A 12,392-nucleotide genomic window follows, 5' to 3' on the forward strand; every position below is an offset into this window, starting at 1 on the left:
GTGGCCAGTCTTGCTTCAAGCATCTGCTTTAGGTCTGCAAACAGTGTTTGGATCTACCTGGAAAATCAAGTTACAATATCAGGCACAAAATCATGTTTCTTTTTAAGATATCCTTTGATTTTTTTTATAGTGCATAAAAATACCATATTAAAAGAGAAAAGTATCAGAGGTTATTTCTTCGTAAATTAAATGTTTAACTCTGAAAGCTCTTTCTGGACCTTTAAAATTCTCTGAATCTGTGAGTTGGGTAAAAGTTTCAGCATTTGGATAACCAAGGCCCAATTAGAATCAGAACAGAGACAGTTCAAGGTAGTAGAGAATGCCTTCTATATTTTTACCTCCAATCAGACTATCATGATGAATATGCCATTTTAGTTTAAGATACCTTGCTAAAATGTCCTTGTTTAATTTTCTAAAATATGTGTTATGCTGTCTGGCCGTTTTTTGAGATAGCTGTATTCCCGATTTGCCCTTTTGAAGATAAAAGGTTTCTCTGTAGCATGAAAAAATGTCAGCTTTTCACTTAAATTAGCTTTTAATTAAAAAAAAAATGATTGAGTGCCTTTTCTAAAGCTCTGACATTATATTTCTAATCTCTAGAGTGCAAATATGTGAGTAATGTAGTGTTTATCTACACCTTATGAAAAAAAAAAAAACACGACCAAAATCTTTGTTTATTTATCCAAAGAATAATAAATAAAGTCACATTTTTAGAAATATGCTTGAGTTCAAAATGTAAAACATGTAACAACCCTAGGAGATCATTTTCTCTATTATAATAGTCTTTGCATGCATAAAAAATTAACTAATGTTTTGTAAGTTGTAAAATCCTTTGTGACTCAATTTTAATGGTGTATTAGTCAAATACTGCTCTTTTCTAGTCTTGCTGTGCATCACATAACTTCAGCTCACAAGCACGCGCGCGCGCACATACACACACACACACACACACACACACACACACACACACACACGGAAGGTTACAACGATAATATTATTCACAGATCCAGTTATTATTATGGCTCAGGTTAAGAACAGACTGTTTGGCTTAATGATCAGGCATGTTGTGTATGTTCAAAGTTTGGCAGCTCAGTGTAATTAGTATACTAATAGCTTTAGTGTTTGATACAGCATGATTCTGGAGCTTAATGGTAATTGTCATACACCATTTAAATGAGAGCTTTGGCATTGCATATTGTTTATCATCTTTAGTAAATATCATTTGGCCACTCTTGTCAAGATATCCAGGAAAAACTTTCCAGAAACAATTTTCAATTGCTTCATCGTTATCCGTTATGTCTATCAGTTAAAATCATTTCTTTTCCAACTGTAAAGGGTACGGTAGAGTCCACACTGAGTCACTCTCAGTCTTTATATTGTTGTGAGAATTTGGATGGGATATGTTACCACAGAAATGAACACTCTGAGAGTTGTTCCTATCCCGACCAGGGCACACACCTCCCTAATAGAACACAGGTTCCTAGTTGTCAGGGAATGTGGCCAGTCAGCCTGGGAAGGTGCTGTGTGCCATTGGCCCAGTGAAAAGATTTTCAAGGGCATTGATATTCCATTTCCATGTGAAATGAGTCCAAATTGTAGTTAGTCGTTTGGGAAGAGTTAAACTCACCCAGAGCTGGCCAGGCATCACCCCCTGCTCACTGAGGGGAAGGGTGTGAGAAATGTTTAATTCCACAGCCACAAGGAACCTGTACCAATGCCACTTCCAAAGCCATAACACGGCAGTCACCTAACATTTCACATGCCAGTGAGAACCCTTAAGTACTGCCAGGACCTGGTACCTGGGGCTCTTCCCTCCAAACTCTAATTATCAGAGAGGCTCTGGGTTCCTGTGTCAGCTATGTAACTGACTCCACACTGGCCTCAGGGCAGTGTTTTACAGGGAAGGATGGCCATACTCTCCAAAGGATGATCCCTGAACTCACGGAGAACTTGTAGGCTGTAGTCATATTATGGGGCCTTCAGCTGTCCATGAGCTTCTTGGAGAAAAAGGGGCTGCATCCTTAAGCAGATGCAGGCTAATGCTGGTGACTCCCTGCAGGAGAAAGTGACTGAATTATCCCTGTAGTGTCTTTAATTCTGGTTCCACTCTTCTTTCTTTCCTGTGTGTTCTCAGGAGGGGAGGGAATACTGTGTGGTCGATAGAGGCAACTGAACTGGTGTCTTTTAAACAATGTTCCTAAAACTATTTTTTTTGCTAATAAGGAAGTACCCATTGTTATACTTTACTAGAGGCCTGGTGCATGAAATTTGTGCACAGGGGTGGGGGTAGGGGGATCCTCTCAGCCCAGTCTGCACCCTCTTCAATTCGGGACCCCTTGGGGGATGTCCAACTGCTGGTTGGACATCCCTCTCACAATCCTGGACTGCTGGCTCCTAATTGCTCACCTGCCTGCATGCCTGGTCACCCCTAACTGCCTCCCCTGCTGGCCTGGTTGCCCCTCACTGCCCCCCCCCCCCCGCCGGCCTGGTTGCCCCCAACTGCCCTCCCCCTTGCCAGCCTGGTCGCCCCTTACTGCGCCCCCCCTCCCACTGGCCTGGTTGCCTCTTACTGCCCTCCCCTGCCGGCCTGGTCACCCTACGCAGCCTGCTGTTCAGTCGTTTGGTCATCCCTCACTAACCGCCCTCCTGGCCTGGTTGTAGGCAGCCATCTTGTGAGGGTATGAGGGTCAATTTGCATATTACCTCTATTATATAAGATTTTATTCTAGAGACATTTTACTATTATTAGCATACCAATTTTAGTGAGAAATATTGTTGAATGATTCATTTAATCAATCAACATTGATAGATGGCTACAGATGTGACTCAGACATGTGGCATGTGACTGGAATACTGGTTTCCATAATAAAAGAGATCCAGTGGAAGGAGGAATTCCCTTTGACCCTGTGGACTATGGAAAGTTCCATGGAGTTTGAGGTATTTGAACGGTGTCTTAAAAATTGATAGTGAGATATTTCAGAGGTGAAATAGAGCATATATAAAAATTGGAAAGTGTGGTGCTTATAGTGAATTTTGACTGACCTTTTTCAGTAGAATGTGCCACAAGGACTAATGGGGGAAAGGCAGGGAGCAGAATAAGGTTGCCGTAACTCTCTATGACAATATATTATTTTTCTGGGTTATTTTGCTTTTATAACTCACTTATTGTGGACCTTCTAGATATGAAAACTTAATCATATCACCTTACTTCACTTTCTTTTCTTTTTCTTTGTTCTGAGAGGAAGGAAGAGGGAGAGAGAGAAAGAAACATCAATGATGAGAGAGAATCATTGATCGGCTGCCTCCTGCATGCCCCCTACTGGGGATCGAGCCCGAAACCCAGACATGTGTGTGCCTTGACCAGAAGTCAAACTGTGACCTCCTGGTTCATAGGTTGACACTCAACTATTGAGCCATACTGGTCGAGCACCTTGCTTCACTTTAAATGTCAGCATGTAAGATATAATTATCGGAACAATTTTTGTCACTATTACTTTTACCAAGAAAAACTATATCCAAGAATATTGGGCACTGTGACTTAAGCAGAATTCCCTGGCTTTTAAATCAGCTATAGAGTAGATCACTGTCTGCAAACCCTAGCCTGCTATTCCAGGCCTTCTGTAATTCTATAATAATAAACTAACAGTTTCCAAAATACCAATATTTGTGTCCCTAACTGAGTAGACGAGGTGGATTGGGTTTTGGGAACATGGACTCCGTGCTTCAGCTGTTGCTGTTACAGGGTTCACTCCAGCATTCAAGTCCCGGGGCCAGCTCATTGTTTCCCACCTCCTCTGAGGAAACACGCAGTGGAGGCCAGGCCGGCAGGCGGCATGGCCCCAGCAGGATAGAAGTAGAGATGAAACCCCAGGGAGAAGAGCATGTAGCGTAATCCCTGAGTTATAAGATATAGCACTGATGTAATAACTGCTTTGAAAGAAGAAGGTAACCACACTCCCATGCGAAATGCCCACTCCATTGTAAGAAGCAGCTCGCTTTCCAAAATATTACAAATGAAAATAAAATCTGTCACAGACTTGAAGAAAAAGGGAAGTCAGACCTGTATCCTAGAAGCAAGGTGGAGGTCAGGCATTAGACCAGCTATAAGGCCATACTCCTTGCCTCCGAAATTGGAAGGCAGCAGATCAAGGCAGGGGTCCCTGCGCAGAGGGGCAGAGGTAGCAGGAGGTGAGGGATCGGGCACAGGTTAGGGTTGGGCCGTCTTTTAGGGATCAGGTTGAGCATAACCCCCCCTCTTCCCCCCCCCCCCCAGGCAGAGAAGTTAGACAAGGACGCAAGGAATGCAGTCCCTCACCTGGCAGGGGAGTGAGTGGGTGGCCCCAAATGCTTTGTCTCTGTCTGGGTTGGGCCTGATACACCTGTGGCCTTTCACTGAGTGGTCAGGTGACCGTGACAGGGTTTCTGAGTTGCCACCAGGCCCTCTATGGTCTCTCTGCAGGTGTAACAGGTGTTTGCTGCCCTGCGAGGAGGTCTTACACCATCCGTGCTCCCTTGTACAGTCATTTGCAGTGTAGCTTCTTTCCTGATGCCCACACTGCATCCCAGGTGTTACCCAGGAGCAGTGTTAAATCTCTTGGAGACGCCTACATTTTTAGGCAGCCTAATGCTAAAGCCATATTATTTTTGATGAACTCTGAAATCACATTGATTCCTCCTGTGTTATATCCATGCTGTATGTTTAGAGAAAATAAAGCAATTCAAGCCCATGTGCATTAAGAAAACTATTGTGAGCCCCAAAATAATAGTGTGCAATAAAGGACTTGTGTCTTATTTATCTGCTAGGTAAGTAGACCTAGCACAATGCCTAGTACTTAGTAGATGCTTAGTAAATTTGAGGGTACTTGTAATGTATAAAGCATTATCTTTAAACATTTGTGCAGGTTGTTTTTTCTAGGGTCTGATTAAGACACATGGTTATAAGTAATAAATTACTTATTTTAGCAGAATGACTAGGGATTAATTAAGCCTAATATTTTGAATGCCGTAGCTGATATTTTGATATTATAATCCTCAAAATATTTCCTTGATATCCCTCCAAATACATATCATAAATTCAAAGTGTGTGGTCACCCTGTAAGCTCATTAGTTAAGTGAAGATCAAACACTATGCCAATGTGTTAGGAAAGTGTGTTTCTTTTTAATTTTACTTTAATATTCTCAGGAACAACAATTTTTTTGTCAAATGTTGTGCATGTGCCGGAAGATTTAAAAAATGCACACATTGAAACAGCGCACAAAATACCTATTCTGACTCAATGTCATAAATTGCTGCATGAGGAAGCACCCTCCCCTCGATAACCCTCAGAAGTCGGCACTTAATATGGCAGTAATGGTTATTGCTGTCATTCTTTACATCTTTAAAAATAATTAAGCATTACTGCACAGGCATTATAAAGTTCCCCTATCACCATTAAGAGGATATTTGAGGTTTGATGTAATTTAGCAAATTACATTATACAGTAGTTAAGGTTTTTATGTAGTGAAGTAAAATGCATAGTAGTTAAGCACACTTACCATATAATGCATCGCACAGAGTTACACGTTCCAGCTGCCGCCAGCTTTGTTCCAGTGTCATTATTGCTTTGCAGGCTGACGTTCCTCAGGGAGTGATTCGAGTGCAAGCTCCTCATCTTTCCAAAGTTTCCATGGCAATACAGCTCACGGAAGAACTAAAGGCCAGTGACGTGCTTGCCAGGTTTCTCAGCCAAGAAAGGTAGAGGCCCGTTTTGTTTTAATTATTTCACGGAATAACTCACTTGCTCGCTTGTCCCCTCCCTTCCTTGCCCCTCCTTTTTTTTTTTTTTTTTTTAAACTATGGGTGGTATGAAGTGCATAGAATTGTTGTCTCTTCAGCAGAGAAGAGGAGCAGACCTAACAGTTCGACTGTTGGGAGGAGTCAAGTTCACCTAATGTAGTTTGTGTTTGCGTGGAGCCTGTTTCAAGCGGGGATGTCCGAGCATCCCTTCAACCGCCTGCCCGGGCCTGGCTCGTGAGACCACGTGGTAGTCCTTCCAGACTGTGGTGATTGGGGGTTAATTACTGTGTATTAGCATGATCGCTAATTGGGATACAGGAGGATCAAAACAAACAAATAAAAGACACGTCTTTTTCCATAAAATATAATGCATAAAAATGCTTACGTTTAAAAGCAGAAGGTAAAGAATTAAGGGAGGACAACCAGCCCCTTGAGCTCCTGCCCTGACTGAGTTGCCCAGCCTTCCCCTCTGTTCAGGGGCGGGTGGGGCAGGAGTCCTTTGAAAGCCATTGGCATCTCTCCGATGATATCAGAGCTTACACTTACCTTTTCTTGACATTTCAAGGTTCAAACAAGTGTATTGGGTTTTCGGTTTTTAGCCTTTGAATGCTTAGTTTTAGCTAAGGTTATGATTGTAATGCCCTCCCCCTCCCCATGTCCACTCATTGAAAATGAACTGATGTACATTTTTAAGAAGCCAGGGGAACCGGGGCCTTGCCATCTCAGCCCAGGAAAGTGGTCTTAGCCTTCCATAGACTTCGATCTCCTTGCGTTAACATTCAGGGGCCTCCTGGCAGCTTTCTCCAAATGCTCTCCAATTGTCACACAGTTACCCCCAGCCCTCGCTATGTCTCTGCTCCGTGGAAGGCCCTCTGCTCCATGTTGGAAGGGGTATAAACATATATTTTAAAGTATCTCCCCTCGGGCTTTATAAAGTGGGAAAAGAGATGAGCCTGCGTAGCGAGCAGATGGTGATGAAATAAAAGAGAGGCTTATTGGTAATATCTGGGCTTTCAGTAAGCCAGCGTGAACTTCCCTCTCAACAGCGCTCCATAGTTAAGTTCTCATATTACTTCTGTTTTCCTGATGAGAGAGACTTCCCAAAGCCATGCATTTTGTAGGCAGTGGAGCTGAATTCTAAATCTTTGGTTTCTGTCTCCAAAGGCAGTCCTGAACCACTGTCCAGATGGGCTAGGTCTAGCTAGAGACCATCTCTGATCTGGGGCTCATTGGTGCGGAGTCTGGGAGCAGATGGAATTTGGGGGGATTAAGTACAGGGGCAGTTAGAATTTCTCAGCTTTGCACTCGCTTGCTTTTTTCTCAATTCCTTTATTCTAATGCTAACCGTGTCGAGTCACACTCGACCTCCGAGTGCAAAAGGTTAAATCCTGAGAGCAGTTGGAATTTTTCAGATGTCTTTGCTCCCTAAAGGGTCTCTGACCTAAAATGCAGTCAATCTGCTTCCTCTCTAACCCCTGCCATGGCTTAGATGCCAACTGCTGGGCCATGTAATAATTGAAGTGCTCAATAAATGTTTATATATATATATTTTTTTCTCCCACTATTTCCCCTCCTTCTCTCATTTGCATTCCACCTGCGTGGGGGCAGTTGGAAATCCTATTTTCGTCCATCCCCGTCGTCCCCTACTTTTTCTACCAAAGCCAAGAGCACATGAATGACAAAAAATAGATGCACAATAAATTGCACATTCACTCACCAGTCTTGATAAAGGCTGTTTCCTTTTCTTTGTGTGTGGACTTGTTGGTTAGTATTACGTAAAAGGTTATGTGTACCAGGAACTCTAGTTTACGTTTCTCTCAATTGGAACAAGAACACAGATAATGGGGAAGCAATCTGAGAGAAACATTGGATGAGATTTTTTAAAATCTAGTCTCCCAAAACATTCAATTTTGTTTTCATAGGAATAATGACTCTTGGTATATTCATAGTTTACCAGGAAATGTACTACATTATAAGTAAAAATATAATTATTAAATTATTTAATTTCAAAAATAAGCATACATCAGTTCGACCAGTTCGGAAACAAAATCTCCTAGTTAGAATACAAGTCAGCAGGTGGGTCTTATGCGTGAGGACATTATATGTCCCTGCGCAGAGCAGAGTAGACAGAGTTGGATAACCAGCTAAGTCATTACATGGTTGGTTAGGAAAGCTTCTGCCGTACCCTATTTTTCATAACAGTTTGGATAAAAGTCAGTCTTGGTTTTCTCTTCTCAGTTCCAGGGAATGTGCCTTCGGGGCCTTATATGAGTGGTTCACAAACTTTCCTATGCATCAGCACCCACTATAGAGCATTAAAAAAGATTCTTGGGCTTCATCTAGACATACTAAATCAGAGTTTCCAGCGCTCTGGGACAGAATTTTTAGCAGGTTTTGCAGGTAATTAGTATACAGAGTTTCGAAAACCACCACATTTTACCAGTTTTTATTGTTTGAACCTAATGTCTAATAGCTTATCCTTTGAAGAGTTTAACCCTGTAAATGCACGCTATGGTAAAGTATTCGCTTCTTTACCATAGTGTATATACCTCCCATATTTGGACGGCCAACACAGGGAGGGTTATGAGCCATGTCCAATTCTTTGCATTTATCTTGCATCGCATCAGTCCTGTCAGCACAGCAAACCCCTGATAAATACTATGGAATAAATGCCCTGGGAAAACTAAAGTGCAAATATTTCTTTTCATAGTTTTAGTAGGGCCTTTTTGGTCCCTATGCTAAGTAGATGATCATATTAATTTATTGGCAATTAAAATGTCATGTTACCTTCTTTTTAATTTTACAAATTTAGATAGTCACTTATTATTCTGCTTTTAGATGTATGATTCCATTTGTTTATTTTTATTTATTTTTCATCTTTTATTGTTGAAAGTATTACATTTGTCCCCCTTCTCCCCCCCCCCCGCCCCCCACCGCCATTGATTTCTTCTAGCCCACTCCCCGCCCCTCCCCAGGCCTTCACCACCCTATTGTCATTAACCCTGGGTTATGCATATAAGTTCTTTGATTGATCTCTTCCTATGCATCCGCCCTCCACTGCCTTTCTTCTGCCATTTGTTTATTTTAATTTACAGGTGTGACATTTTTATTACATATTAGGCACATTTAACAGATGGGAAAATACAAATGTGGAGATAATTACAGTGTGTCTAAGTTATGAATTTTCCATACAAGCTAGAATTCCCCAAGCACATTAAAGTGATTTACTTGCAAGCTGTCTGATGATATAACTAATCCGTTTGTTTTGTCCCTAATAGTGGGATTGCCCAGACACTCAAGAAAGGGGAAGTTTTTTTGTATGAAATTGGAGGGAATATTGGTAAGCACATTTTTTCTCTCTCTGTATTTCATATGCTGACTGGACATTGCCAATGATTATTATTTATATCTTTGTGGGGAAGGGAAGGTAGTAGAAGTAACACATAGCACAATGTACATTGTTGATGAGTATTACGGATTTGTTTAGTGGTCTGGCCTTTCCCTTCAGACTTTGAGCTCCTTCTGTACAAATTCCCATCCATGTTGAATCTTGGCAAAGGCAATTTCCCTGAAATAGATATAATTTCTAGAATGGTTAATAAAGTTTTTCAAAACTTTTTTCCTTTTTTATATGCTTATGTTTCATCTTAATAAAGGAAGTAGTTGAGCTTATTTAAGACCAAGATAACACTTTTATGATAGTGCAGTACTAGATATTTTTAGTGAAAGCAGAAGTTATTTTTGCCATTGCTGATTGCCTACTAAATAGTACACACACATATGTTATAATTTAGGAAACAGAAATAGGATACATGGATTAATTTTGACCATGTCTTATATTTTATTTGCCTATTTATTGTACTCATATCTTTATTAAAATTTAAAATACACGTTTCCCCCATTTTTTGAACCTTATAATGGTAAGGGTGAAATTGTTAACAAATAAATGAAATGGTGTTTATTTCAAAATAGTAATTGAAAATATTTTAAGGTAAGTTCTGTAGAATTCTTTTTTTAGGACTTAAAAATGTTAGTAAGTGTTAAAAAGTTGAATGCAGCACCATGAAGGCTCATTTTTAAAATTTAAATAGCCACAGCTCCAGTAGAAACCTGGAGTTGTTACCTTGATGAGTAAGGAATATTTAAATATTAATTATTTTATTTTATTTTATTTTATTTTATTTTATTTTATATTTTACTCTTAGATTTTGGGGAATTAAGAGTGATTTCTTTCTTAGGGGGGTTCAAAACTGTTGTCACCCTTAATAAAGGTGAATACGCTTTTAAGGAACCATTTAAAAGCCTATCATGCAAAGTACCTTCAACCTCCTAAATTAATTTGAAACGTGTGCATTTATAGAAATACCACACAAAATTGGCTTCTCCAATGTTTTTTTGGCCAGTTTTACTAGTATAATTTTATGGGAGATAATCAAACGATGAAAAATATTTAAAGTCTAAGACACAGGCTTACGTTTAAAATTGTATCCCAGTCACCCCACTGTATGAAACAAATGCAACATGTCGTTAATAGGGGAACGCTGCCTCGATGATGACACTTACATGAAGGACTTATATCAGCTCAACCCGAATGCTGAATGGGTTATAAAGTCCAAGCCTTCGTAGAAGACCTGCTGAGATAACCCTGGACTTCCTCAGTAATACTTGCTGGGTCAAGAGCGTAAACAAAGAAGCTGCAGGACTCTTTTGCTATTCGGATGCACCCAACCATTGAATAGTGACACTCCCAAGCCTCAAAAAGTTATAGATTTGTGCTGCTGCCAGAATTATGTTAATTATTATGTTGACTATTACTAGAAAATAAGTATCTCTGGAGTGAGAGGAAAGAGGCTTAATGAACTTGTAGGCTGTTTTCATATACTTTGTGAAATGTGCCCAGATGTGACATAGTTGGTTTTTTTTTTAATATGAAATATACCCTCTCCCCTCTCACTATTTTTTTCTCCTAAAATCATGTATACGGTAATATATGCTTTATTACCTTTCTCTCCTCCTCACATCTGCCTGACCCCGATTAGGTTTGCTTTTTAACGGAAAGGATAACAAATGCCAGGTATGGCCAGTTGTGAAATTAGGACATCTTAAAACAGCCCGAACTCAGTAGTATTCCTGTGACTATCATATGTTGAATATTCATCTCTTTGAATCATTTGTTCAAAAGATAACATTCTCCTTCTCCCTGCTGTATCATATGAAGTGATTTGCATTTTTTTCAGTTCATCTGACATATGTGCACAGAGCTGTATCCACTACCAAGAAAATAGAACTGTCAGAAACTGCCAATTACCCCTGAACCATTAAAGACTTGTATACTAAGAATAAATAAAATATGTCCATGTGGAATAACTGGATTATGGATAATAAGCGAGTGAAAGCCAAATCACTTCATGTATGCCGCCCTCTTCTAAAAGAAATTTAAGAAGTCCTAGCTAGCTTTACCTATTGTCATACTAGGGATATAAATATGCATGAGAGTCTAATCCAGGAATGGTTGAGAATGTATTCTACCCAAAGAGGGATTTTTTTTTTTAAAACTCATAAGTAAGTCTGCGGGAAGACTTATTCTTCTGGGTATGACACAGTCATATGAACAAGCTTTTGTTTGTGTACTTATTTTAAATAATCAGAGTAAATTTATTAAAATGCTGCGACAAGTACTATTCCCAGGGATTTTAATGCACAAACTGTATTGTGACAAGAGATGAGCCTCTCTGTAAATAAGAGGAATAAAGTGAGAGAAAAATGTTCAATATTTTATGAGTTTAGAGTGTAGTAAATAAAAGGTGATGTCTATGAGTGCTGCACAAACCGTGTTTATGATACTTTTAGTAGTACTTTAGGAAAAATTACACATTCTCAGAAGCTCTCGATGTCACTCTAATTAGGAGGGAAAATGCTGTTAATGAGAACGGTCGTAAATTTTCAGCATATAATTACAAGAACAGCCTGTGGATATATGATCATTTAACTTTTTAGTGATTTGTGCCATTGCTTTTTTTATTTAAAAGATTTTTTATAATTAAATGCATTTTTCTAAATTATCTTCTCTTGGAATTATTATTTTTAAACCTATGTGTTCATGAGTGTACTAGTGGGCTAATTTTGTTTTTGTTAAAAGACATTTCTACCCTCTTATTGCCCCTATCGCTCCTTTGGAATTTTCCAAATGGGAAGAACTGTGGGAGAAACTTGTTTCCTTCTTTAGTTTTTTTCTTAGCAAATTTCTGTTCTTTAAGATTTTTCAAAACACATTGTGTTCTGGTTCTGATTTTGATGATATATATTAATTTCCCAGTTGGCAAGCAGTTTTAATGGTTTAATTTCATGAAAGCACTTAACAACATAAAAGCAAAATCAAGGACTTATAAACAGTTTAGGTATACAACTTCAAAAATGGCAGTAGTGAATATCATGATTTAGATAAATGGTGTCCTAAATCGTATGTCAACTAATTTTTACCATATTTACAACCCCCGGCGGGTGGGGGTAGAATGAAAAAGTGCCAGATCTTGGTAAATAAATATAAAAATGTCATTTTGAAGTTTTCTTAGAACTCATGACCCATGACCCATGTTCATTGACATTGAACAATACT

General features: G+C 39.5%; 1 protein-coding gene across 1 annotated transcript in view; it reads left to right on the forward strand.

Moving 5' to 3' along the window:
* Positions 1-11,838, forward strand: part of ARHGAP18 (Rho GTPase activating protein 18) — a 123,327-nt gene extending 111,489 nt beyond the window's left edge. Inside the window, exons 13-15 of the mRNA XM_008138438.3 lie at positions 5,610-5,734; positions 9,055-9,116; positions 10,311-11,838. Coding sequence (XP_008136660.2) covers positions 5,610-5,734; positions 9,055-9,116; positions 10,311-10,402 — 279 coding nt within the window. The 3' untranslated portion in view covers positions 10,403-11,838. The remainder of the gene's footprint in view (positions 1-5,609; positions 5,735-9,054; positions 9,117-10,310) is intronic.
* The last annotated feature ends 554 nt before the right edge of the window (positions 11,839-12,392 follow it).

Source organism: Eptesicus fuscus, chromosome 10, assembly GCF_027574615.1.
Source record: "Eptesicus fuscus isolate TK198812 chromosome 10, DD_ASM_mEF_20220401, whole genome shotgun sequence".
NCBI lineage: Eukaryota > Metazoa > Chordata > Mammalia > Chiroptera > Vespertilionidae > Eptesicus > Eptesicus fuscus.